Source organism: Nylanderia fulva, unplaced genomic scaffold (genome assembly GCF_048542155.1).
Source record: "Nylanderia fulva isolate GAGA-0341 unplaced genomic scaffold, ASM4854215v1 Scaffold25, whole genome shotgun sequence".
NCBI classification, from domain to species: Eukaryota; Metazoa; Arthropoda; class Insecta; order Hymenoptera; family Formicidae; genus Nylanderia; species Nylanderia fulva.
Genome location: NW_028190314.1, coordinates 2452966 through 2478333, shown reverse-complemented (window position 1 = coordinate 2478333; position 25368 = coordinate 2452966). Strand labels below are relative to the sequence as shown.

The window sequence follows — 25368 nt, the reverse complement described above, 5'->3', positions numbered from 1 at the left end:
GTCTCATAATCAAAAAATTAAAATTTTTCAGCTTTTTAACTTCCTTTATTTCGATAAAAAGTCATACAAGTCAGTTGTCGGCTGTGTAGTACTGTATGTTGTACGTAATAATATTGATTAATGTAAAATCTTATTTAATTTAATCTTAGATAATAAATATAAAATGAATTGTTCATGAAAAATAGCCACAGATTTTGCATACGCGAGTAAATGTGTATTCTTACACACTTTCAATTTTCGCATGTAAGATGTAGAATTGTATTTAATTAATAGAATTAGACATCAAATAATAATATTCTGTATATTAAAAATATATACAATAGTTTTATACATAATTTTTAATTAAATATTTTATTTAATTAAAATTAAACCTTATAAAAATTTATTTTTTCGGAAGAAATCTATTTAATACACCATAATCCTTGTTTTGATTCTCAGTCTTTTTGGGCGCCGCTTCCTTATGAGTTTCGCGAAATGATTCAGTCATTTCCTAAAAACAATAATAATTTATATTTCTGATGATAGATTAATATTAAATAGAAAATAATTCAAAAATAGATGAAAATCTCTTACCCGACGACTTAAATCTTTCAGTATCTTTTTAGTTTTTATTATTTTCGCGGTGCCACCCTTCCCTTTAGCTTTCGTTCGTCGGGGATCAAAGTTTATTGGTTTTGGTTTAACATACTGAAAAGAAAATTAATTGTTAAATTGGGATATTCAATGACATAATTGTAAGATTATAAAATAATTTATAATGTAAAATATTTTTGCCTCTTACTTACCAAAAGTTTTTTTTTTGAATCCATTTTTTCTTTATAAGAAGGTACATCAACTTCAAGTATCTCAGTTGAATCAAGAGTAATTAGTTCTGGTTGTATCTTTTCCAGAAGTGCTTTTACTTCTGCCTCTCGTCTTTGAGATTTAGTTTGGAATGGATTAATCTCGTGTGCATCATAGTTTGCTTCCGCACTTCCGGGCACCAGGAGCGACGAAAATTCATTTGCCGTAGAAATTCCTAACACATCTTCATATGGACAAAATCTCACACAGCTTACATTGCGAGCCGTCTTATGTCGCAAATATGGCTTAAAATTACCGGATGTTTCTCTAAAAATAAATTTGAATAACATAGATATAAATTCTTAATATTAAACAGCTATTTCTCATTAGCAAATTACCTAAAAACTTCTACCACATTGCCCATACTAAGTGCGAGCAAGCCACGTTGGCTGTAAGACATACGATGAGCTGGAGAACAAACATGTATGTCACTGACTGGTCCTGTCAACTGCCTAATATCCCATATCTTCACAGATTTATCTATACAACTGGTTGCCATGTACGTCCCATATGGATGAATGGCACATGTCATGATTGGTTGATGGTGGCAAAGCATTTTTGCCAATGGTTTATTAGAGTTTGGAGACCACATAGATACTATTCCTTTCGAATTGCCGACACATAACACTGCATTACTTGGATTTTGTGTCATAACCTGCAATAAATTAATAATCATACGAATAAATATCTACAATACAATCACAAATAGCATAACAAAATTAATGTAATTTTTCATGAAATTTACAGATATTCTGCCCAAATGTGAATTATAACGAGAGACAAGTTTGCCTATGGATATATCCAACCAAGCCATATGACCATCTTTCGATCCACTGGCGAGCAAAAAGTGATATGGTAAAAATTCCAATCTTGTCACACCATTCATTCTTTTCAAACAATGCAACTCTATTCCTTGATTGTCATATACATAAACCCAATCTTTCTGTGCTACAGCAAACATAGTTTCTAGATGCAGCCATGTAACATCATGTACAGACTCCATCACGTTTATCTCACAAGCCAGCTTCTTTGTTACCCAGTCAAAAGCTGCCACATGACCTTGTTTTCCACCCAAAAGTAAGTGTCTGCCATTTCTAGTATATCTAAAGCAATATGGCCCAAATTGCAAGTCTAATTTGAATCGTTTAGCTGCACTTGTTATGTCCACATTGTCTACAATTTGTTTCTGCCGATATTCTGTAGTGGTTTCTCCATCATCAGCTTCCAAATAGCCACACTCTTCTGTCAATAATAATTCAGCCCGAGCAGAAGCTTCTATCTGTTCCTCTATAATTTGCTCCTTCCGCTGTAGTTTCTTTCTAACAACTTTATTCTTAATTGCATTTGTTTTTCTTTTTAAATCAAGCCCAGGACCTTTAGAGTATTTGGCTAATATTTGTTTATCAATGGGTGCCTTTCCAGAAAATTTTTTATTAATGCCACGCTTCCTTCCACGATTATTTCTATCCGCTAGAAATAGAATATTAATATTAATATTTATGTATATATTTTAATATTCTAAATTATATTATCTAAATTTTTGAAATTATTTATAAACAAATTATTCTCTTTTCTGTTCCAATATTAAATATTTCGAACAATATATTAAAAAATTAGCATTTTATAAATTTATTATATATTTTTATTATAACATACATGTGACTTAACCTAACTTAATCCACAAATTTTATATAAGTATCATTTATAGCATCGAAAAATAAGGAAAAAATACGAAACCGAAAGATAATTTCAATGTTCATACCTGATTTCTTTTTTATTTTCATGATTTTTATTATTTATTAGAGTATTATGTTTATAACCTCCTCACGTTTTTGCATTCAGTAGATAAACGTAAAATGTTCACCAATGCTCACAAACTAGAATTCCTAAAAATAACTAGGGACTTCACAGTGCATCCGATTGTATCCATGAGTTGGATTTTTTGATCGCGTTTCTGATTGGTCAGAAAATTTGTTCAGGACTAGATATCTGTGTAGCATATCATCGATACGTCTAGGGGTGCGTTCCGTTATGCACTGCAAGTACTGGCACTATGACGTCATGCAAGTGTACTGTTGACAGCGTTCCTTTTTAATTTTGTGCACTTTGAAGCTACTGCAAAATAGTAAAACGGAACGCACTACAGTACGCTTTCAGCAGACTTTTAACTAACCTTTTTCGCTAATAATCATCGAGTGAAAAATTGGTGAAATGGATAATACCATTATTGCATTAATTACATATAATTTAATCGAGAATATATATGATTCGAGTGAGTCATCAAGTGAAAGCGATTTGGAAATGGAATTAATAAATGAAATGAGACGAAAAATTAAAATACCTAGAATAAAATGTAAAAATTACGTTAAAAATATTGTATCATTATATTCAGATATGGAATTTAAAAGTTAGTTCCATCGTACACATGGAGGTAGCCATCTTGATTACTGCGAGTGCTTTACCTCGCCGGTTGCAGTAATCGCAACAGGAAATAACGTCAAAATTAATGACGTCATATACTCATGATAGTACTTTCGCAGTGCACTGCTATCTATATCGGAACGCTATTGGTAGTACTGTCAGTACTTGCAGTGCATAACGGAACGCACCCTAGATATTAATGACTCTTTGGTTGTGAGAAAAAATAAATATGTGCAGCCGCTAACAAGTCTAAATAAAGAAAGGAAGAGAAATAAATTAGAATTAATTAAAATAATGGAAAAGCAAGCAATTGTTCGATTAAAATGTATTTGATGTGTATTTGTGAATTTGCTCATAAATTACATACGTGCTTCATTCAGCCTCACTGATGATAATTGTGTTTCACTGAATACACTTTATGGAAAGTTACACAGTGGAAAACATCAATAATGATTTCCTTTCGCAATCTTATTCACAAAGCATCGAAAGGTTAGTTAACATTTTGCATGTATAGTTATAATTATTTTTTTTTTTCATGAACATTACTGATTCATGTGTAGGATTGCAGGAATCAAAGATCACATTTTTAGTTTTGAAATACCAAAAAAACTTCTGGAAGTCAGAAAAAAGGCTTGGATTAATTTGTTTGACAAGTATTCTGATGTATGTATCTCTATTTGTATGTCTTTATTAAAGTATATCTGACAACAGTAATAATTGATACAAAATACATGTTTTGTTTTCAGATGACTGATGATATAGAAATAAATGTTGATACTTTGGAACCTGATGAAGAGGAAGAAGAAGTTAGCGAGGAAGAAAGTAATGAACAGCGAATACCTATGCGCAAACCATCCAACTTGATACAATATTGGATAAATACTGGTAATTCACCCTTTACAGTGCTTGAAGAGGAGAATGAATTGTCTGAAACTGGAACATCTTTGAGCGAAAAAGAAATCACAATCTCATCGTCTTTGTCAGTTTCAAAACGAGTAAACAGCGAAGGCAGTAAACAAGAATACAAGAGTGAGTCATCCTGTAGTTCTGTAAATACTGCGGTTTATATTTTATCAAATGCAAATATTACAAATAGAGCAGATACTATAGCTATAATAGAGAGTGCAAAATGTGGTAAAAATATTAATTCTATAAAAAATATTTGTAGTAGTAATGTAAAAGTTGCATTCGATAATAAGATTCAGTGTGTAGAAAATACAAGTGTGACACAGTGACAATAGCAATGTTAATACTAATGTTCCAGATAATGAATTGTGTTCGATGTCAAAAGAGCATGTAGCATCAAAAACAAGTGGTCAATCAACTACTAATATAGTACCATCTGGTAACACAATACAACCTAACATATATTCACAGAGTTATGAAAAAATTGATAAGATAAATGTGTTAAATACCAGCAAAAGCAGTTCATACAACCAAAATAGAGACGACATTGCTCAACAGTTTAACCAACCATTGAAACAATTAACTGGAGAAAACAAGGACTCTTCAAATCAAGATGAAATGTTCGACAAAGATACTTTTTATGAAAAGGGAATGTCAGAAAATAGTGTTTCACAAGAAATTACTACAAAAGGTACAAGTCTAACAGCTTTATATCGTAAAAAATTGTATACAGGTAGGAATTCCCCTGTAGATTTAATATTAACTGAAAAACGCAGTTCTCCTGTAAATTTAATATTAAATGAAAAACACAGTATAAATAGACTATCAGAAGCAAAGAAAAGTTTACACCCAGCGTTAGATTCTGACTCTACGACTAGGAAAGAAGCATTATTAGTTCGCAAAAACAAAAAATTGTCTCTTTATGACAAAAAAAATGTTGGTTCTGGAAAAACAAAAAGGAAAAAAACAAAACGTTCTTTTATTTTTGACAAAAATATTACAGATACTAAAAATGGATTATCAAATAATGTCACTAAAAATTGTATTATCAACAGTTCTTTCAATATTTTATCAGACTGCAACAATTCAGATAAACGAAACAATATTTTGTTTTTGAGGTCCAATAATGCAAATATTTTTGTAAATAATGATACACACAAACTAAATTTAGCTTCTCATAATATAAATCCAGTAGTTCTTTTGGAGCGGATCACACCTTTTAAACGACATGAATCTAAATCTGCTGAGAATACACAGGATCACATTATACAAGAAAATAGTGTACATAATTGCAGATATTTAAACAAATCTAATGAGTTATATACTTCTGAAATCGAAAATGTAGAATTAGAAACGATAGATAGTGACACAAGTGCCATTTTTATTTACCAATGTAAAACAAATTCACAATGCTCTGCTTCAAAAGAGAGTGACTGCTCTATTAATTTAAGACTGAGTATTGAAGATGACTTTCCTATTTCAAGTACAGACGAGAAAAATAGTGAGCTATCAAGTTCGATGAGTACCGATATTAGTCAAAACAAAAAATCACATACTACTATATTAGAAGAATTACCACAATTGTTAGAAAACGAGGATTGTACAAATGTGAGATTTTTAAAAGAAGTTAAAGTTATATTGCAACGATTACCATCAGCAGCAATGGAATCACAGATCTTGAAAAAAGATGACACTGTTAGCCAAAATAATGTATTAAATAAATCTAAAGCACTCTATTCTAATTCATATGGAGCAAATATGATAGATAACGTGAAATTCCGAGAAATTAAAGTTTCATTGGAACGATTACCAGCATTGATAGACAAGAATTGTATAAATACAACTATGAAATCAGAAATCTTGAATAACAATGATGCACAACAAACAGAAATATTGAACAAATTTAAAACACATTCTTCTAATCTATATGGAAAAAATCGGACGGATAATGCAAAACTTGAGCAAACAAAAGAAATTAAAATTGCACTTGAACGATTATCTCCAAATGTATCTTTTAATAACAAAAACATAATTTCAGAAAATATAGATCTGTGTAATAATAAACGAAAACGTCGAATTAAACAAATATGTGAAATTCCGATGTGTGAAAATATAGAAGCATCTGTTCAAACAGTTAATAAAGTTAATACCAGATCTAAGAAATATAATAATTCAAGAATAAATGATACATCAGATAATGTTGCAGAAGATCAAATTTTTGATAAGACAGAATCCGATTCTCTATTTCAATATAAAAATGACAGTAAAGTAAATCAATGTAATGATAATAAGTATTCAGTTTTAAATTTAACGTCATCAGATGAAGATGATTTTGTTCGATTGATACAACGTCCTAAAAAAAGATTAAAATTATCAAAAAATGACAAACTATTAAACGAAACAAATATTGAAAAGAATTTGTGTAATGAGACTAATCTTGCTACTAATAAAGATAAATGTTATAGCAGAAAAAGCACAGTAACATTTTCTGCAAAAGAAGCTAAAACAAAAGAAATTGTTGAATTAAACAAAGAAAGAAAACGATTAAATGGAATTGAGAAATCTTTCGATAATACAACTGCCTCCTTACAGATGTATAAAACTAGAAAATTTTTGCTCTCCTCAAATGATAGTGACAATGAGAGTGACAATCATAGTGTCATTAAGAATTTAAATAAACGAAAGAAAAAAGCTTCTGTTCTTAATTATAACAAGAGCGTAAATAATAATAATAACCAAAGACGTTCAAATGTAATAATGAAGACGAATGGAATGAATTATAAGAATGACACCGGTATCGTTTTCTTCCAAACAAAAATGCTTAATACAGATTCTTCAGATTCTGAAGAAAGTAATAGTTATACTACACCTATTTGTAAGACGACCAAAAGTTGTGAAGAATTCGTTAATGAATCTATTCCGAAGAGACACAGTAGAAGACATTCAAGCTCATTAAATTCTTCATTTGAGAATCATAACGTCGTTAATCGAATACATAATATAAAAAATGGATTGAGATCAAGCAGCAAAAAAACTAAAATAAATAAACAATTGGCCAATGAAGAATTGATTGACAATATTAATTCGAGAATTAATAATAAAAGGAAAAACATGTCTTCTTTCTTAAATGGTACATTGATACGAGATACAACTACGCAGAAAAAAATGTTTTCAAATATTTCCCTTGAAAAGAATAACTTTAGTAATTTATCAAAAAATAAACACATCTCTGACAAATTTAAGAATTCGGTAGCTAGGCAACATAATAATGATAAATCAACGAAATTAATGTTTCAAACTAAAAGTTATTACGACTCTGATTCGAATGAATCTTTATAATATTTTTCAGAAAATATGTAGTATATGATATTCATGATTTTATATTTGTATAAACTATATCTGGTATAGGGAATATTAATGTATAGATGTGTAGATGTGTAGACAAAGTATGTAATTGAAATGATTAATTCAAGCGTATATCAAAAAATAGTAAGCATATATTGACAGAGAGATTGTAAGAATCTTAATACATAAATAAATAAATATATATATCGATCTAGCTAGGGAATATTAATAGATAATAGTAGTCCACAACTGCATTAACAATTAGAATCACATTTAAAAAAAATTAAGTTTAATTAGTAAAATAAAACAAAAGTATTTTTCTTGTCTACAAAATCAGTTTAATTTTTTGAAAAAATTATAATTATATATATTAGCCATATATAGACTAGATACGTTATTTTTTTTTAAGAAAAAGTATGTTAGAAAATTTTGTACAAACATTTTTTATTGTATATATATATAAGTATGATATATGGAAATATATATATATATATATTCAAACGTATGTAACTAGAAACTATGCATTATATATAAATATATTATTTATTTTATATAAATATATATACTTTAAGTTGAATATAATAATAACAGACTGCATAAATTATTTGTATTTTATTGCGTTAATATTACATAAAAATAACTTATTGTGTTATTGAAGTTTTAATAAGTTTCCAAACTGTTTATCGCGTTAATATTACGCTATTATAATTAGAATTTTTTATATAATTTTTATATAAAAAAAACTGTTTTGTGGTGACATTTACGGTACGGTCCACACTATCTGTGAGATGGTTCCTTCTGGGCACGATAAAATAAGGGAAAATAAGTAATTAATTCAAGCCGGAGGAACACCAACGGAACAATGCTTTCGCAGTTTTTAGAACGCGAAAAAATACGGCTGTCTAAAAAGAGGTATTACAAGAGAGAGAGAGAAAGAGATGAATCAAAAAAATGCTCGATGAAAGCAAAAATATCGGGGATTGAAGGGCACCCTTTTGTCCTAGCCAGCCTCAAGAGTGACCACAAACAAAAAACGCGATCGCGCGCAAACAATTTCGGGTTGTTCGGTCGAGTGCATGCACTTTTTACTCGACATGCGCTTTTGCGCTATGCGTATGTGCGCATAGATTCCATTGAAGGGCATTTCGCGAATCTGTGGAGAGGCGTTTTGTTTGCGCCATCAGGGCGGAGAGAAGGCTGGTCTTTTTCACGATGGTTGATATCGAGAGAATTGCTGCAGAACAAAACGCATCTTGCCTGATGGTTGTTTCCACTTTGTGAATGCATGGTGGTCGCATGCTTGATATACATATATGCCACAATCGTTTTCCTTTTTATATTTGTATTTGATTTTAAGTGACCGTTATTTTATACTCAATGTCGATTAAGTAGTTATCAAACACTATACGTAAGCCTATATCATTACATATAAAATCAGCTGATTTCATAATTTTCAGTATAATAAAATTAATGATTTAATTAGCTAATTTCTATGAAAAATATTAGTAAAGTGTTAATTTACTAATTAATTTCTAAAATAATATATTTAAAAAAATGGTAATATGTTGTAAATAATATATTATGTTTCAATTTTAGACAATTTTTGTTTAAATGCCTATTAATTTAATACAACGTCATATATCAAATATTTAGAAATGATTATCAACTATTAAAAGTACATTTTAATAATTTTCCACTGTATAAGTACGACATTTTTGTGATTTATGATTTGTTAAAATCTTTACTGTTTGCGCTCATATGAAATTAGTCTCCAAATTGCGACTGACTGCAATTAAATTTCGCGCGCTTTTTAGTCATAATCAACGGTGACGCTGATGACGTCGTTCCGCCTTCCGGAGTCTGTAGCGAAGTGTCGCAAACACGGGACAGATGGATTCTCTGCATCACGACGCATTTAATTGGTGAATAAGTCATAATTGGAATCGTGTTTTAATAATTTTATATTGTTCCTTATGTAAATTCGGCATTCGTCGACAAGCGACATATAATTGTTTACGCATACGCTTACATATTATTGTCATTCACGCGGCGACTCTCGAACAGGTATAGGCAGCGACATACCCGTATGTATACTTATTAGTTTTCGAGCCGCGATTGCAAGAAGTATCTACGGGATTATTCTCTGATTGTGAGTGAATATTATTTTCCACAATTATTTAACTTTTATGATTAAATAATTCATAAGTGTATCGATTCGACAATTTTTGTTTCAAAGCAAATATTTCGCTCGTTTTATTCGCGTAATCAATGTAAAGCTACTAACATCGTTCTTAATTAAACCTCAAAACATCGTGAACTCGGGATGGGGATCAGTTCTAATTCGCAATGCATTTAATTTGCAAGTAAATTATATTAAAATATATTTAATCATTTTCGACTGTTCATAATGTAATCTATGCTGTTTGTACGCATGCGAGGTTAGTCTGTTGAGACATCGATATATTGAAATATCGAGATATCGAGATATCGAGATGTCGAGATGTCGCGGTCGTCGAGCCTCGCGCGGCGCGGTTCTTCCTTCTCCCGCGTTATTTTCCCGCCATAATCGAGTGCGCGTCGTCCGCCATTAAAGTATTAAAGTTGCGCTTATTAATTGTTAATTGTATTCGAGTAATAAGTTGTGCGCGTACACAATTGTCTCTTTTTACCAGTGTGTGCTTGTTATATAATTATTTTCTGTAGTGAGTGCCACGAAGAAGTGATTCGACAATGATGAAATAAAAAAGAAGGAGGCCCGGGGTGGCATTAGGCGTCAATGAAACAATTCTAAGGTTAGTATTTTATTATTTATTTATTAATTATAATAAATTTAAATTTATTATATAATTATTAAAATAAATTAATAACTATAAATAAAAATAATAAAAATGAATAAAATTAATTAAAAAATAGATTTAAAAAATATATTTATTATGTTATTATTAAAATTTTTATTAATTGTATTAAATAAAGATTTATAAAATTATTTAACTATATTTCTGTTTGATACTGTACGGAAAATAAAATCCAATGTGTACAGTAATAATTTTCTAAAATATTAATTATTTTAAACGCTACTATTTGAATTATATTTGTATGTTACAGATCAACATAATTGACGATTTGTGAGGACATTTGAAACATTGGGCACCGAAGGAATAACCATAAGGTGAGAGTTTATTTAGTGGCTTACTAGTTTAATCATTATTAAATAAAAATTTATAGAATTATTTAATAATTGTTCTGTTTATTATTGTACGCACGGAAAATAAAATCCAATGCGTACAGTAATAATTTTTAAAAATATTAATTATTTTATGCGCTGTTATAATTTGAATTTTATTTATGTTACAGATCAACGTAGCTGCAGATCAACACAGTTACCTTCGCTGTTTGTGCATCGACTGATGAGTGAAAATTTATTTTATTAAGGTAGCGGTTTTGTAGATATTAGATTGTGTAGATCTAGATAGTAGATTTTGTGTAGAATGTAGATAGTTCCGCTACCTTAAAATGAATGGATTACAAAAATTAAGATTATGATAAAGATTATCAATATTACAGTTTAAGAAAAAAAGAGAATTATTTTTTTATAGTATATAATATTTAATCTAATTCATTTTAAAACTCTAACAATTATATTATTAATTATATATGTATGATAAATTGTTGTAAATTGATTAAATAATTATAATTATTATTATAATTACTTATTATTATAATGTATAGATTTTATGTTATATAATATTTTGTAATCCATTCATTTATATTGATTGAATTTGAGTTTACGTAGTTAAAACAAAGTTATATTAAAATAGACTGAGCTCTATTTCAAATCCGAATATATTTTATCTCAAAATTAAACGAAAAAATAATATAATGATAAAATTTGCAGAAAAATTTATGCGATAATATTTTGGAATTTTTAATATGAATTATACATATATGTTACTTTATTTTATTTTTAATTTTTGTGGTTTATTATTTGCACTGTCGCGTAATTAAAAAATAAACACAAGTTGTATTAATTGTAAACCGCGAACAGACTAAAACTGATTATTAAATTTTTGCCGATCTATAGCAAAAAACAAAAAATTGCTTTCATATAATATTATAATTAACATTAACATTAATATTAATAATTATCATTAAAAGCGGGATATATATTTTCGATATTATATAAAATACTATTATTTAGAATATTAATTAGCAAATGGCGGTAATTGTTAATGAAGTACACATGGTGTGCTTGATATCGCCATAAAATTGTGCGAATTAATCGAGAACGCACAAGGAGACACAATCGAATGGCGCATTTAAGTTTGGAAGTAACGTGCAAAGTGTCGCACGTTCAAGTTCGGGAGTTTCGTAAAAGTTCGCGCGTTCAAGTGCGGGAGTGTCGTATAAAGTATCGCGCGTTCAAATGCGGGAGTGTCGTCCAAAGTATCGCGCGTTTAAATCAACAGACTGACAATTATTGAACAATCCTAATCAACTTGACCTGAGAGGAGGAGCAGGCCTGGGAGGCATCAGGCGCCGGTGGAGCAACTCTGCTGTGAGTATTTGTTATTTATATATAATATATTATATATATGTATTTGACTTGTTATAAATCACTTTTTTTACACATATATATTAATTTTATTTATATATTTGAATAATTTAAATTTTTAAAAATTAGAAAGAAATACTTTGTATAAATATTATAAAAGTTTATATATTAAAAACATATTTTTTACAAAATTTGTAAAATTATTCAATTATCTTTACTGATTATTGTATGCGTCAAATATAAAATTTAATGTGTAAAATACTAATTTTTAGAAATATTAATTATTTAAAGCACTGCTATAATTTCTATTCTATTTGTATGTTACAGATCAACGTAGCAGTCAACTTCTGTTTGCGCATCGATTGGCAAGTCAAAAACTATTATTTTATTACGAGGTAGCGGTTTTATAAATATTTTATTGTAGAGATCTAGATTTAGAATGTAGATTGTAGACTGTAGATTGTAGACTGTAGATTGTCCGTTACCTCAAAATGAATGAATAACATTATTAGAATGAATATTTTAATTTAAAAAAAGATAATTTATAATATAATGTATAGAAGAAATTAAATTTTATCTTATTCTCAATTTACTTCATTTTTACGAAGAACACATTAACGATTAATTGTAAGTGTGTTGTAATTATAAACTAATTGTATAATTATAATAATTAATTCTTTTAATATCAATTTTATTCTAATTTTTGTATAAATAGTTTATTCATTCATATTGATTATTTGGTATTGTATTAATAATGGTTTTTTATTGTTTGTCTATATATAATTTTTATATATTTATATATAAAATACTTATATATATTCTTTATGTTATTATATATTTATATTGTTCAATATATCGTTAAACAATTGAACTTTTATTAAGGATTATTACGATAATATCATATTCTTTTTCTTTATCTTTTGTTCTCTTATTTCATATATAAACGTGTTATACCTACAATACGCGAAACGCAATTTATTCATAAATTAAATTAGTGTAAATTACATACATATATATATCAATATTTTTTATGACAAAAAATTTAATTTCTAGCCTACATAATTTATTCGTTGATATTTTAAACATATACGTTAAAAGTTTATATGTATAATAAACAAATTTTTGCCGACTAATTTATTATTGACTTTGCATATATATTTTGATTAAAATTAATTAATTGAACCTCGAAATATTATAGCGTCGCGTAATTCATTGCGTTTATTTCACTTTTCCAATATTTTTGTTTATTCAAAAATAATATTTTAGCATTATAAACATTGAGAGTTTAGTTTGATATTAGGAGCAATTATGATACTATTTGCTGCACATGCAGTTTAGCGCAAAATACGACTACCTATGTCGTTTAATCTATAGTATGCGCATTATTATTTTTGTAATTATTCTTATCAGTATTTGATATTATTACATTATGGTATTTCGCGCTTCAGACGCGAATTCATTAGAGATCAAGAAGATAGGTATTGTATTTCTTATGTATGATATTTCTTTTTCGTTGCATTATCATGGTTGAGATAATGCCATTGAAATGCGCACAATAATGTCGTATATCTAACACAAATTTATAGAAATTATTTCGTGCTTACACACAAGTATTGAAATAAATCGAGAGAGTTGATGTCATCCAAGAGAGGCGACATATGCTGGTCGTGTGCGTTACTAATAGGTTGGCGTCGCGTGTCAAAGGGACGTCACATGCGATGCGCGTTGCCTTCCCTTTCGCCGTAGTTCTCGCGCAATTAGCTGGGCTAAATGCCGCCACACTTTACGTAATCGCTCGCCTCCTGTTCGTCCCGCTTATCCTTTCTGCCACAAAACTAAGTGGAGACACGAAAAGGAGAATGGAGCCGCGACTACGATTAAATGCATCTGTTGCATATATGTGTAACTCTCGATTACGAAATATGATAAATGTATCTCTCTCTATTTATATATATACATATATATCTATTAATTTTTTTTTCTCTTTATCTAGATTTTTCGATTATGATCGAAAATTTTGAATATTTTGTCACCCCAGCATTTTTATGCGGGTGCAAGTTGCAGGTATTTTAATTGAAAAACGCGTAATTTGTAATTTTGCTTTACAAATTTATTGGATAATTACGAAAAGTGGTTTTTAATTTCTCTTTTTCTCTTGATTAGAGAATAAAATGAGAATAATAACGACATATTAGCAAATGCAGCAATCTGGATGTTACAACATACTTTGAATATCTAATAAATTTTGAGAATATTTACTTATATTGCATAAAGCGAGGGAAAATTTTTTTCCCTCGGCTTTTTCTCGTCACTTTTCATTCTGTTTAGTTCGGAGAATGCTTAGAAACTCGTCAGCAGATTTTCGTTACACACGTATACTCGGACCTTTCAAGTGCTGCCGTGGCTTATTGCCGAGCACGAAGTCGACTGCCTACCTATCTTCTTGATCTCTCTCGAGAGAAAAATATTTAAATGTTGCAGTCGCGACACGTCGTGGTTCGAATTCAATACCGCGAGAAAAACGTTACTTGAATCAAGAATCGAAAACGTGTGTCAAATTTGCATAATAGATAACACATATTAAGAGTATTAAAATACATATACAATATTATTAAGCACATATAAATGTGTTGAATTAACGATTGTACTAATTAATTAAATGCGCCATAAGGACATTCGGAATTTAATTTATCTTCTTGTATTTCATGAGATACTGCGTACTAAGTAATTAATGATTCGTAAAGATGCAATAATTGTATAAATCAATAAATACATAATGGTTGCCCAATCATTACTAATATATAATAATTCTAATAATTGTACAAAATTGCGATAATTAACTTTTCCAAACTTTAGGACCTAATGTATAAAAAAAAATTAAAGTAAAAAAATGTGTGCACAAGAAATTTGATTTATATATCATGTAACTAGTGTAGGTATATTTTATATATTGTACATTAATCATTAATAATTGATTTTAATTATTAATATTAATATGAATATTAATTATTAATTATTAAACACGCAAATTAATAATATATCTAATTATTTTTTATGTAGATTTTTTGCGAGAAATTCTTGATGATAAGCAATAAATCAAAGTTATTATTTCGGATACTTTTGCTTGCTAAATGTACGATATTATGCATATTTGACATGCAACCCTTGCATCATGGCGGAGAAGATGACACTTATTTTTTTTCTTTAGAATATTCCCACAAGATCAATGGCATCAATGGTCTTCAATGTACGTCGGTGAATTGTAATCAATATTTTCACAATATAGCGACATTGTCCGCTCGACACGGTCGAGTTGCAAGTATACTTTGTGAATCAAGGGACACTTTTTCTTTGGAGCGTCTACATTATTCAACAGAAAAAAATGTTTTAAATTTATTTAGCCGAAAAAATTCTCGAAAGATAATTATCGTAGATTTTGCAAAGAAATTATAATAAAACAAAATTTAATAGCTATCAGTAAAATTATAATATCAATTAAAATAACAAGATGACAAAATGAGAGACAAATGTCAAACCGCAATATTATATATATTATATAAATATATCATTGATTTTTAGTTTTTTTGATGACATAACCGTTTCATTTATTGTATATAATAATTTGAAATTTAGGAAAATATATATATGATTGGCTTTTTATACAAATATCTTTATATTCAAGTATCAATATAGATTCAAGTATAACTACAGCTATCAAATATATCTACATATGTGTGCAGGATTTTCAAAGAACAAAAATATTTTTTCAATAATGCTGTATTATATTTTGTAAGAACAGATTTGGTTTCACGTATCAATTCTTTCTTCGCGAAAAGGTAATTACTTCTTATAATAATAGTAAACAAAAGTGTAACTAAATCCGGCCATAAATCAATGTCATCAGTTATTTTCTTACAATTCTTAAAAGACTCCTTCATATTGAAAGCTGTTATGGTTTATTGACGATCCTTATCTTTTAACTTTTTAAATTTTGGAATTTAAAAATTTGTTAGTTATCTATTTTTTATACATTGCTTGACTTATTTAAAATCCATGAAATTTTATCTAATCTTATTTTTAGCATTAAAAAAGTAAATAATCTTTGATATTTTTTTATTAAATCTCTTAAAATAATATATTTGATAATATAAAAATTTTATCAAAATTTTAAAAAGTTTTTTATTTACTTTTTAATGCACTATTCTGATTTTCCTGTGGATATATATTATAACAAAATGAAAAAGGAAAGAAAAAGAGCAAGTAACAGATGCCTCTTTAGGTGATTTGGTTTAACGATTGCCGAGAAAAGCCGCCCACTGTACATTCTTTTCCTTGTCATTTTTACTTTGATGTATACCGACAAAATTTGTGACAAATTTTCAACGTATTCAAATGTATTCGTCACCCACCATGAAAATTTTTATAGTCGATAATATATATTATATATATTCATTGCGTGCACAACAGCTCAAATTTTTAGAGTCAAATTTTTTATCTCCTAAAAACTTATTTTTTTAACGACAAAAATTTTCTTCGTTGAAAGATGTTGATAATCTTTAAAAAATAAGTTTTAATTAGTGTTTTAAAGAATATTATTATGTTTCTTTGTATATTTTTTATCCTCCTTATTATATTTCTCTTTATTTTTTTTCTATTTTTAACATAAAAAAGTCAATTATCTTTGATATTTTTTTGATTAAATATTTTAGGCTAATATACATTATAATGTATAAACGGTATTTATGTGAGATGATTTTTAAATATATAAATAAATAAAATTTTATACATTATAATATTATAATATATTATAATGTATAAAATTTTATTTATTTATACATTCAAAAATCATCTCACATAAATACGCATTCTGTTTTTTTTCTTTTTATTATAAAATATCTTTTTTAGATAACAAACAAATGCATATTCGTACTTATGTACTTTACAAATGTCTAACGAAAATATTTATTCTTTTATCCAGTACTTCAAGTTTCGTACGTTGTCAATTTTTTCATATTTTATTATGTCTTAGGGTTGTCTTAGGCATGATTTCATATAAAATTAAGCAAAAGAAAATCATTATTAATTAATATGCGCAATTTTGTATAATTATTTGGAATTAAACAGTTTAGCTACTTTTAGAATTAATATAAAACAGTGCTTTAAGTTATTAAAAAATGTTTAAGACGTAAGAAAAGTTATCTAAAACTATAATAGACGAAGATCAAAAGAACAAATTTCTCTTTCCTAAGAGACCAATATAAATTCTATTGGGAATTTTGTCAATTGTCATTCGCACTCGGCGGCATTTCTAAACGTTCTATTGTCACCAGTGATTCGATTGTCGGACCAGTCGAAAATCTCCACTTGACCGAGCACTTTTCGCTGCGAATGATTTAAGCATAATATGTAAAGACTTAGCGTTTGGTTATTTACGTATTTATACAAAACTGATTGACGTATTACGCGTTATCTTATTATATACATTTACATATATATATTTTTCAAACAGAATCTTCAATCACTTTCTGCGTTTTAGGCCTAATTTTTATCGGACAGTTTGAGAGTAAAATAAAAAAAAAGGAAAGATTGATCGCGCGTGCGCATATTATTCTGCGGGAATATAGGCGGTGCAAATAAACACATCAAGGCTTCCGTTACCGTGACGGAGGGTGGGTTTCCTTCCTTCCCCTTCTATCTTGTATGTCTTCACGGTCGTTCTCATAATCTCACTCTGGCGGGGTTTATACCTGTGTGCGTATAGCTACGGCGGCAGCTGTCGTCTAATTGAATTATCTAGTTTTCAATTCGACTCGGAGATTTCGGGCGAAAGGCCTGACGAAAAGTCATGATGGCTAAATATTGAAAAACATGCCAGGCATTGTTGAGTCCTCTGACTCGTTTCTAACGGGGGCGGGGTTGCTGAGTTTTGTAAGAGCCTTTGTTTGTCACGACCGATCTTTGCCGATGGACCCAGATGCCGGTGATGTTATTTTCTAGGATACGTTCAGGTATAGGTCGGGAAAATTCTCGACGTACCGTGGAGAACGCGGTGAAAAAGATACTCTTCGTTACTTTTTCTTGTTTATCGGGAATCAAGAAGCATCGTGGTAGGTACTTTTCGGCTTTTCCTCTTTAGTCGTCCAGGTGGCAAATGGCAAACTCGATAAAGTGAGAGATTTACAAAAGAAATTGTAGAATGATTCATCCACAATTTTTGAGACTGCTAGAAATTTTGAGCGACACATATATGTTAATTATTTGCTCTATAACACTTGGTATTATATAGATATAAGTTGAATCTATTCCCTATACACATATAATACACATCAGAATGCACTAGAAAAAATTTTAATATTTTTAATAAATTTTATTTATGTATGACTTAAAAAGAAAAAGAAAAAATGAATAGGATTTACAAATGTCTCACCGTTATAAATTAATGATCTTTATTGTGTCACGATCAGATGACCAGCATTGAAAATACGATTTTCCGATAGGAAGCTATTGCATGGCAGCGGCTTCTCGATCTTGATCCTTTGACCATATAGGAACAGTAGTAACAATAGTAGATCGGTGTTTCGTAAAATATTCACATTCTTTTTTCTTCTCTTCTTCGCAATCACATGGCGACAATATGATTCTCAGTTATGCGCGTGACGACATCGATAATGCGTTCGTAAATCGTAAAACATTAATATCCGATTATGAAGAAATAGCAATTGGTATCGGCAAAGATATATGACAATCACGTATATATAGTTATTTATTTATTTGAACCGTGTCGAGCATATTGAATGAAAATCCAGATTATCTTCAATGATTCCGTGATCTCGTTGAAAAAGTATTCATTTTATTTTATGAAAAGTTTGAGTAATTGAACTATAATAAAATAGATTTATGTAATAAAATTTTATTGCAAAAATAGTGAATAATTAAGTAAAGATGAAAAGATAAAATCCGTGCGCAATATCAAAAGTTTCAAGAAAAGACGTTTAAGAATCCTGTCTCGCGTATATTCTAAAAGTTTTTTTTCTGTTTTTACTTTATCGAATAATTGTCAATGATTTTGCTCAATCGTCAGATGTTGAAGAATAACAAGAAAGCAATCTCGTACTGATTCACGCAAATGGTCACAGGGAAAAAATGAGGAGTGTCAGCTAATATCCGCGTGTTAGCATTTATGGAACATGGCAACACAGCCATTTATTATTAATTTCCAACAATATCGTTCATTGACAATTTCTGCTTAACACACGACGACGTTCTGTACCACGACGCCACGCCCACGCCTCAAACTACAGAGAAAATGCCGAAAAATCTCGTACCAGGGGTCCAAGGGTTCTACCCCGATTTTCCGACTCTCTACCATCGAGAGTTTGAGGAAGTGATTAATCTGTGTTTTTCCGAAAATATTAGACAAAGAAAAGTAAAATTGTGTACACATAAAACAAATATTCAGGAAAGACATCCAAGACAAAAGAAATATGTGTAGTATTTTTTCTTATATAGAGTCCTAATACATTATATATAAAATTTCAGCAAAATGTTTGCAAGCAATACATAAAGATTTAAAATAAGTCATTATATGTTTTTCATAATTAACAGATTTTGAGATCAAATATTTCAGAATCTTGTTACATTAAATAAGACTTTTTACTTTTCATAATTTCTCTGAATTATGAATAAGACTTTTTAATTTTATTCACAATCTCCCAGAACTGTGTCGGCACAGTTTTTAGCTCTTTACTCACTGACAGAAAACAGCAGAAGCCTCTTTCATAATTAACTTGTTAGGTTGAAAGTTATCTAAAGTTGTTTATATGGATACACTAGACACTACATTTCGACCAGGCGTAAGGTCCTCATCTAATAGCCGACCAAATTCACGAGGAGGGTGGCCTCGCAAGGGCGGTGCTTTCATCTTTTTCGGCATCTTTTATGTTGATTGTGTCCTATGCTTTTCCCACATCTTTCTAATACGATGGCAGGAAACGTACAGAGAAGAAAATATTACTTCTTTAAGCGCGTCTATCAAACTTACAAGTATCATGTAAATGTCTTATTTTTTATTTTTTATTTACATACAATAAATTTTATACATATATAGTAAAAACGGAGTTGTACGTTACTTTAATGTAAAAACATTTTTTTTATGGAAAAAACAATAGTAAAATATATGATGTTATGTTTGAAATGAGCGTGAATAACATATTAAATACTAATAAGTTTTGCAGAAAAATATTTGCTAAAAGAGCGATTTCTTTCTCTAAAAATTAAAAAATTTTCAATATTTATGTTAATTATTGAAAGGACTTTTTATTGTTAAAAAAGTCGATTTCCCGACTATCGATGGAACCTAAAATTCAAGTTCCATGGGTATCTATGAACCATATAAGATGTAAAAATGATGATCTTTTTACTACTAGAGACCTAGGGAAAGTATTGAAAATCTATCAAAACTATTGAAAATAGCGTCATTCGATCTGAAAACAACTAAAATCGATGATATGGATGAATTTTCAATCAAACCAAGTTCTGGTTAAACACTTATCAAATAGTTTTTCAATCAATAATGTTTTAATATCGGGATTGCAAAATTCAAAATTGCGGATCTAATATGGTGGATCAGTATTGAGAGAAACTAGATGTAGTTACTTCTGAATAAAAGATCTGATTCCACATTCAAATACATTATGTTTTTTAGTTTGTTTATTTGTTTGTTAAATATTTTTGTTTGTTAAATATTTTTGTTTCTCAATTGATTGCTTACAATTACTTACGTTTCATTGTTGAATAGAATTCTTTAGTTCTAACATAGAGAATATTAATAGTTCTCATATTTTCTATGTTAGAACTAAAGAATTTTAGCTGGAAGAGCAGTCGCCCGGCAAGCGAAAGGTCTCGGGTTCGATTCCCGATTCAGCGATTTTCGGATCTATATTTTTCTCTTGCATTCATTTATTTATTTTCCGTAGGGGGGTTAAAGGGGGTATTGAAATTAAAATCTCAAATATGAGATTATTTCATATTTAAAATCTTGGCCGTGTCCAAGTAAAATTTGGTGCCTTGTGCACCGGTATTTAATTCTAACGGAAAATTATTTAGTTTCGTTAGGATAACGCATTGTCATCCGCGATTTGGCTCTTGTTGCCCGTCTTATACGTTAAAGAATTTTACTCAACAATGAAACAAAAATATTTAAATAAAAAAACTAAAAAACATAATGCATGTATTTGAATGTGGAATCAGATCTTTTATTCGAAAGTAACTATATCCTCGAATCTAGTTTCTCTCAATACTGATCTACCATATTGGATCCGCAATCTTGAATTTTGCGATCCAGGTATTAAAACATTATTGATCTGCAAAACTATTTGATAAGTGTTTAACCAGAACTTGGTTTGATCGAAATTTCGTCCATGTCATCGATTTTATAGTTGTCTTCAGATCAATCGAATGACGCTATTTTTGCAATAGTTTTGATAGATTTTCAATACTTTCCCCAGGTTTCTATAGGAAAAAAAACCATCATTTTTACATCTTATATGGTTTATAGATATCCATGGAACTCGAATTTTAGGTTCCATCGATAGTCGGAAAATCGACTTTTTTTAACATCCTCCTTTATATTAAAATTTATATTAATTATTACAAAAATTATGACGTTAAATATAAAAATAGCGTAAGAATTTTTACACAAAAATAATTTTTTTAAATTTTACAAGTCATTTTTGTCAACGAAATTATTATGTGCATCTGTATGTGTAGCACGTTTATAAATACATTTATAAATAGAATTCTATTTTTATCTTGATATATGATACAAAAACGTAAAATAATTTTCAAATTAAACTTGAAATTTTTTTGTTTTTTTCCACTTTTTCCTTTTTCTTTCTTTTTAGTAGTTATGTACTGAGTAATTATGATACAAAAACGTAAAATAATTTTCAAATTAAACTTGAAATTTCTTTGTTTTTTTTCCTCTTTTTCCTTTTTCTTTCTTTTTAGTAGTTATGTACTATAATTTTATTGAAAACAAACATATTGAAATGAAAAATGTATTTATATAAATATAATATACGATATATAGTTTGCTTCTATTTTTTAATTTTTAACGTCATAATTGTTGATACAGCTACTGAAAATTTTTTTGAACGCCGTTCAAATTAAACTCCGAGTTCAAATTTCAAATCTATGCGCTGTATATTTTCGATGAGATTCACGTGTATACTATTTTTTACGCTACGTTTAGGAAAATTTACTTTTTCGCTTGTGTGAAAACGCGCGTTACAATTGTAACAGATCGGCTCTAGCGGACTCTTCGAGAAGAAGTAATTTGGATTTATCGCACAGCACACACCACACACACGTGCACACACATACAAGAGGGAGGGAAGCAGGCGGAAAGTGGCCAGGTGTGAACCCGACGAGCCCAGAACTAATGGAGCCACAAATCAATGATGCGATGGACCGTCATTACTTTCGCTAACACAACGTGTTTACCGCACAGAAACCGACGGACGCGAATCTCTTTTCTACACTAGGGGAGAGATACTGATCCACCTCTCATCCCTCACGCTCGATTGCTCATATTGTGCCACGTTCTGAGTGCGCAAAAATGATTTGGCGGTTCCTGCATTTGCTGCATCGTATTAATCGAAAGAGATGTAAGCTCTATACGTATGTGAATATTCGTGTGATTTGCTCTCTTGATGTGGAGAAAGTCATTTGAATATTTCGCAAACTTTCTATATAAATTGCTCGAGCTGTAAATTGAGTTACATTCACTCAACAATTTATAATTGCCAATTGATTACGAATCTAACGGTGTGTTACTAGAGAATCAATCTTCCGTGTGTATTTATATATAGAGGAAAAAATTAAATAGCAAAATATTATATATAAAATAGCAATCGAGCTTCCTGAATAAGATTCCGATGGCACGAGAGCGGTATGATGGAACGTTTGTGGGATACGTCGCTGTTCGGATTTGACAAATGTACGAAAAAGTAAAAAAGACGAGAGAAAGAAGTCGGTTAGTTGAATGTATTCTCTGTGATCTGCCGATAACCGTGTTTTCGGGCAGGGTGTTTTTGTGTTTGCGTGTCGCACGCGTGCATATACATATCAAGCGCACACATACGCATCTGTTGTACTGCCCCCACAACGTGTTCCATGGCTTACAGCATTCGGTCTAACATTACTACTATTAGCTGCGCCCGCTTACAGTTACGGCTCTATTATTGCCCGCTATAGAGAAATTCACCTCCGAGGCTTTTGCTTGCCGCGAACGTGCTACGATCTCTTTTTATCTTTCTCCACTTCTACCCCTGACGTGATGGAGAAACGGGGACCCACAGTCGTGATTAATGACTTGTTCACGAACCGTACCACTAGTATCATAATAGAATATCTCTCGAATTTGTACAAGAAGACACGTAAAGTTGCATAATTTTTTTTTTAAATAAGATGTGATATTCTAAAAATTATAAAAAATTATTTAGACACAAAAATATATATATTTTAAATATTACATATATATATTTAAAAAAAAATATATATATATATATATTTACTTAAACGTTTAATAATAACTATCAATTATTCCCATTATTGACTATTAATATATTTTTGCAAATATTGTTTGAGTTAGGCAGGGATTAAAAAGTATCGTGAATAAGGTTGACTTTAGTAATCACTCGAGTCCAAGTGCAACTCGAATCTATCACCATTTACCACATTGCTCTTTCGACTCGTTTTGGCTCGTTCCGACGCTTTGTCGACGTGTTGTCACCAATTGTCGCGCGCTGCGCCCCACGAGTTTACACACAACAGGGTGACGTACAGTTTATGCGATTCTATTGTCAAGCACCGCTGGTTTTCTTTTTCTAGCCATATACTATATATACCATATATGTATGTAAGTATATACATATATAATATATATATATATGTATGTATGTATATATGTATATATCTGTTCACAGTGTGCATAATTTTCCCACTCTTTCAATTAAATCTCTTCTTTTATCTGTCATGGCAACATAATCTCTTTTAACTTTTTTCTTAATAATTTAAAATTCAATTCAAAATTTCGTATTTTTTCATAATTTAATTCCTTCTTCTCCACGTATAACATTGAATTACTTTTTTAACATCTCATATTATTCTCTACTTCTTTATTTTCTTTTATCCGTTATATTATATCATCATAAATAAAAATTTTACAACATAATTTTTAATACATTTATTTATTTCTTGTGTTTCTAAAATATAACAAATTTCTGATATAATTTATATTTTTCTTATATTAAACTCAAGGTGTTAAGATAATTAAAAATATACACATTTTTCTCTAGGGATCTGATTTATGTGTTAAAACATATAGTAATGCAATTTGTTAAATCTGTTGCTTTTCATAGAGAATAGATATATACAAAAATATAAAAGTATAAAAAACAGAGAAATAATTATTTTATATTATATTATTTTATATTAATTTATTATATTATTGTATATTATTACATATTGTGTTGGGATAAAATTATATATTCAAATATATATTCAGATCAAATTATCATAAAATGCAAAAGTAAAATTATCAGTATTTTTATTAATAAATTGTAAGATTACGTTACATATATATGCACACGTGTGCGTGCGATGAAGAAATATATATAACACACACAGAAAATATAAAGTAGGCTAAACTGAAACATGTTTTCTTTACTATTAAGGTTATTTTGTATTCTGTTTCGCGTAGGCGTACTCATTTCGCGATGACGTTACGATGGCAATTAGCACAACTTTATTTATTGAAAACGATTATCGTGGGATTCGTTTAGAATTTAGAGTATTGCAATTAAGTCACGGAAGCTCATTTTTAATTTATTAAGCGCTGCGCAGAGACTTATAAACTCATGCAAATATATGCAATGAAATATTTTGCGTCACGTGATATACACCGTTAGTGTTACAGCTATGAATATAATTATTATTTTACAAGGATAATATCTGAGAGGAAAAATGTTAGTTTTAATCACAATTCCTTTTCCTCCAGATCCGGTTTTTGCACATTATATATATAATTATCACGAAGAAACTGAACTCAAGAAATTTCAATTAGGATATGATATAAAAGCATTTTTTCCGCATGAAAGAAATAATATATGTATTCTAATTACACGATCAAGCAATTAAGAGCAAGACATGTATAATAAAAAAATATATATTATCAAATAGTATTCGTAAATAGTTTAATTGTAGGTTCAATGTATTTTTGTAAAGATGTTGCTAATGTT

At 29.3% G+C, this 25368-nt stretch overlaps 2 protein-coding genes and 1 long non-coding RNA gene across 3 annotated transcripts; 2 read left to right on the top strand and 1 right to left on the bottom strand.

Annotated features, from left to right (window-relative positions):
• Positions 1-282: 282 nt before the first annotated feature.
• LOC114940718 (WD repeat-containing protein 46) lies at positions 283-2729 on the bottom strand. The gene is made up of 6 exons (XM_029315460.2): positions 2606-2729; positions 1589-2313; positions 1182-1498; positions 786-1110; positions 574-687; positions 283-490 (listed from the first exon to the last, which is right to left on the bottom strand). Exons 1-6 carry the CDS (start codon positions 2625-2627, stop codon positions 383-385), a joined length of 1611 nt encoding a protein of 536 aa, XP_029171293.1. The 5' UTR covers positions 2628-2729; the 3' UTR covers positions 283-382.
• Positions 2730-3215: 486 nt separating this feature from the next.
• Positions 3216-7725, top strand: LOC114940731 (uncharacterized). Its single transcript, XM_085483429.1, is given in 4 exon segments — positions 3216-3753; positions 3825-3927; positions 4011-4492; positions 4494-7725. Coding segments are annotated over 4 exon segments (3672 nt in total). The 5' UTR covers positions 3216-3682; the 3' UTR covers positions 7510-7725.
• Positions 7726-9371: 1646 nt separating this feature from the next.
• LOC114940711 (uncharacterized) lies at positions 9372-10947 on the top strand. The gene is made up of 4 exons (XR_003821521.1): positions 9372-9437; positions 10219-10307; positions 10621-10684; positions 10870-10947. It is a non-coding gene; the product is annotated as an uncharacterized LOC114940711 (long non-coding RNA).
• The last annotated feature ends 14421 nt before the right edge of the window (positions 10948-25368 follow it).

Coding starts and splice junctions, on each gene's coding strand:
- LOC114940718 (XM_029315460.2), bottom strand. CDS start 2,627: ATGAAAATAAAAAAGAAATCAG. Junction 1,111..1,181: donor AATGTGGTAGAAGTTTTTAG/GTAATTTGCTAA, acceptor ATTTATTTTTAG/AGAAACATCCGGTAATTTTA. Junction 688..785: donor ATTCAAAAAAAAAACTTTTG/GTAAGTAAGAGG, acceptor TTTTCTTTTCAG/TATGTTAAACCAAAACCAAT.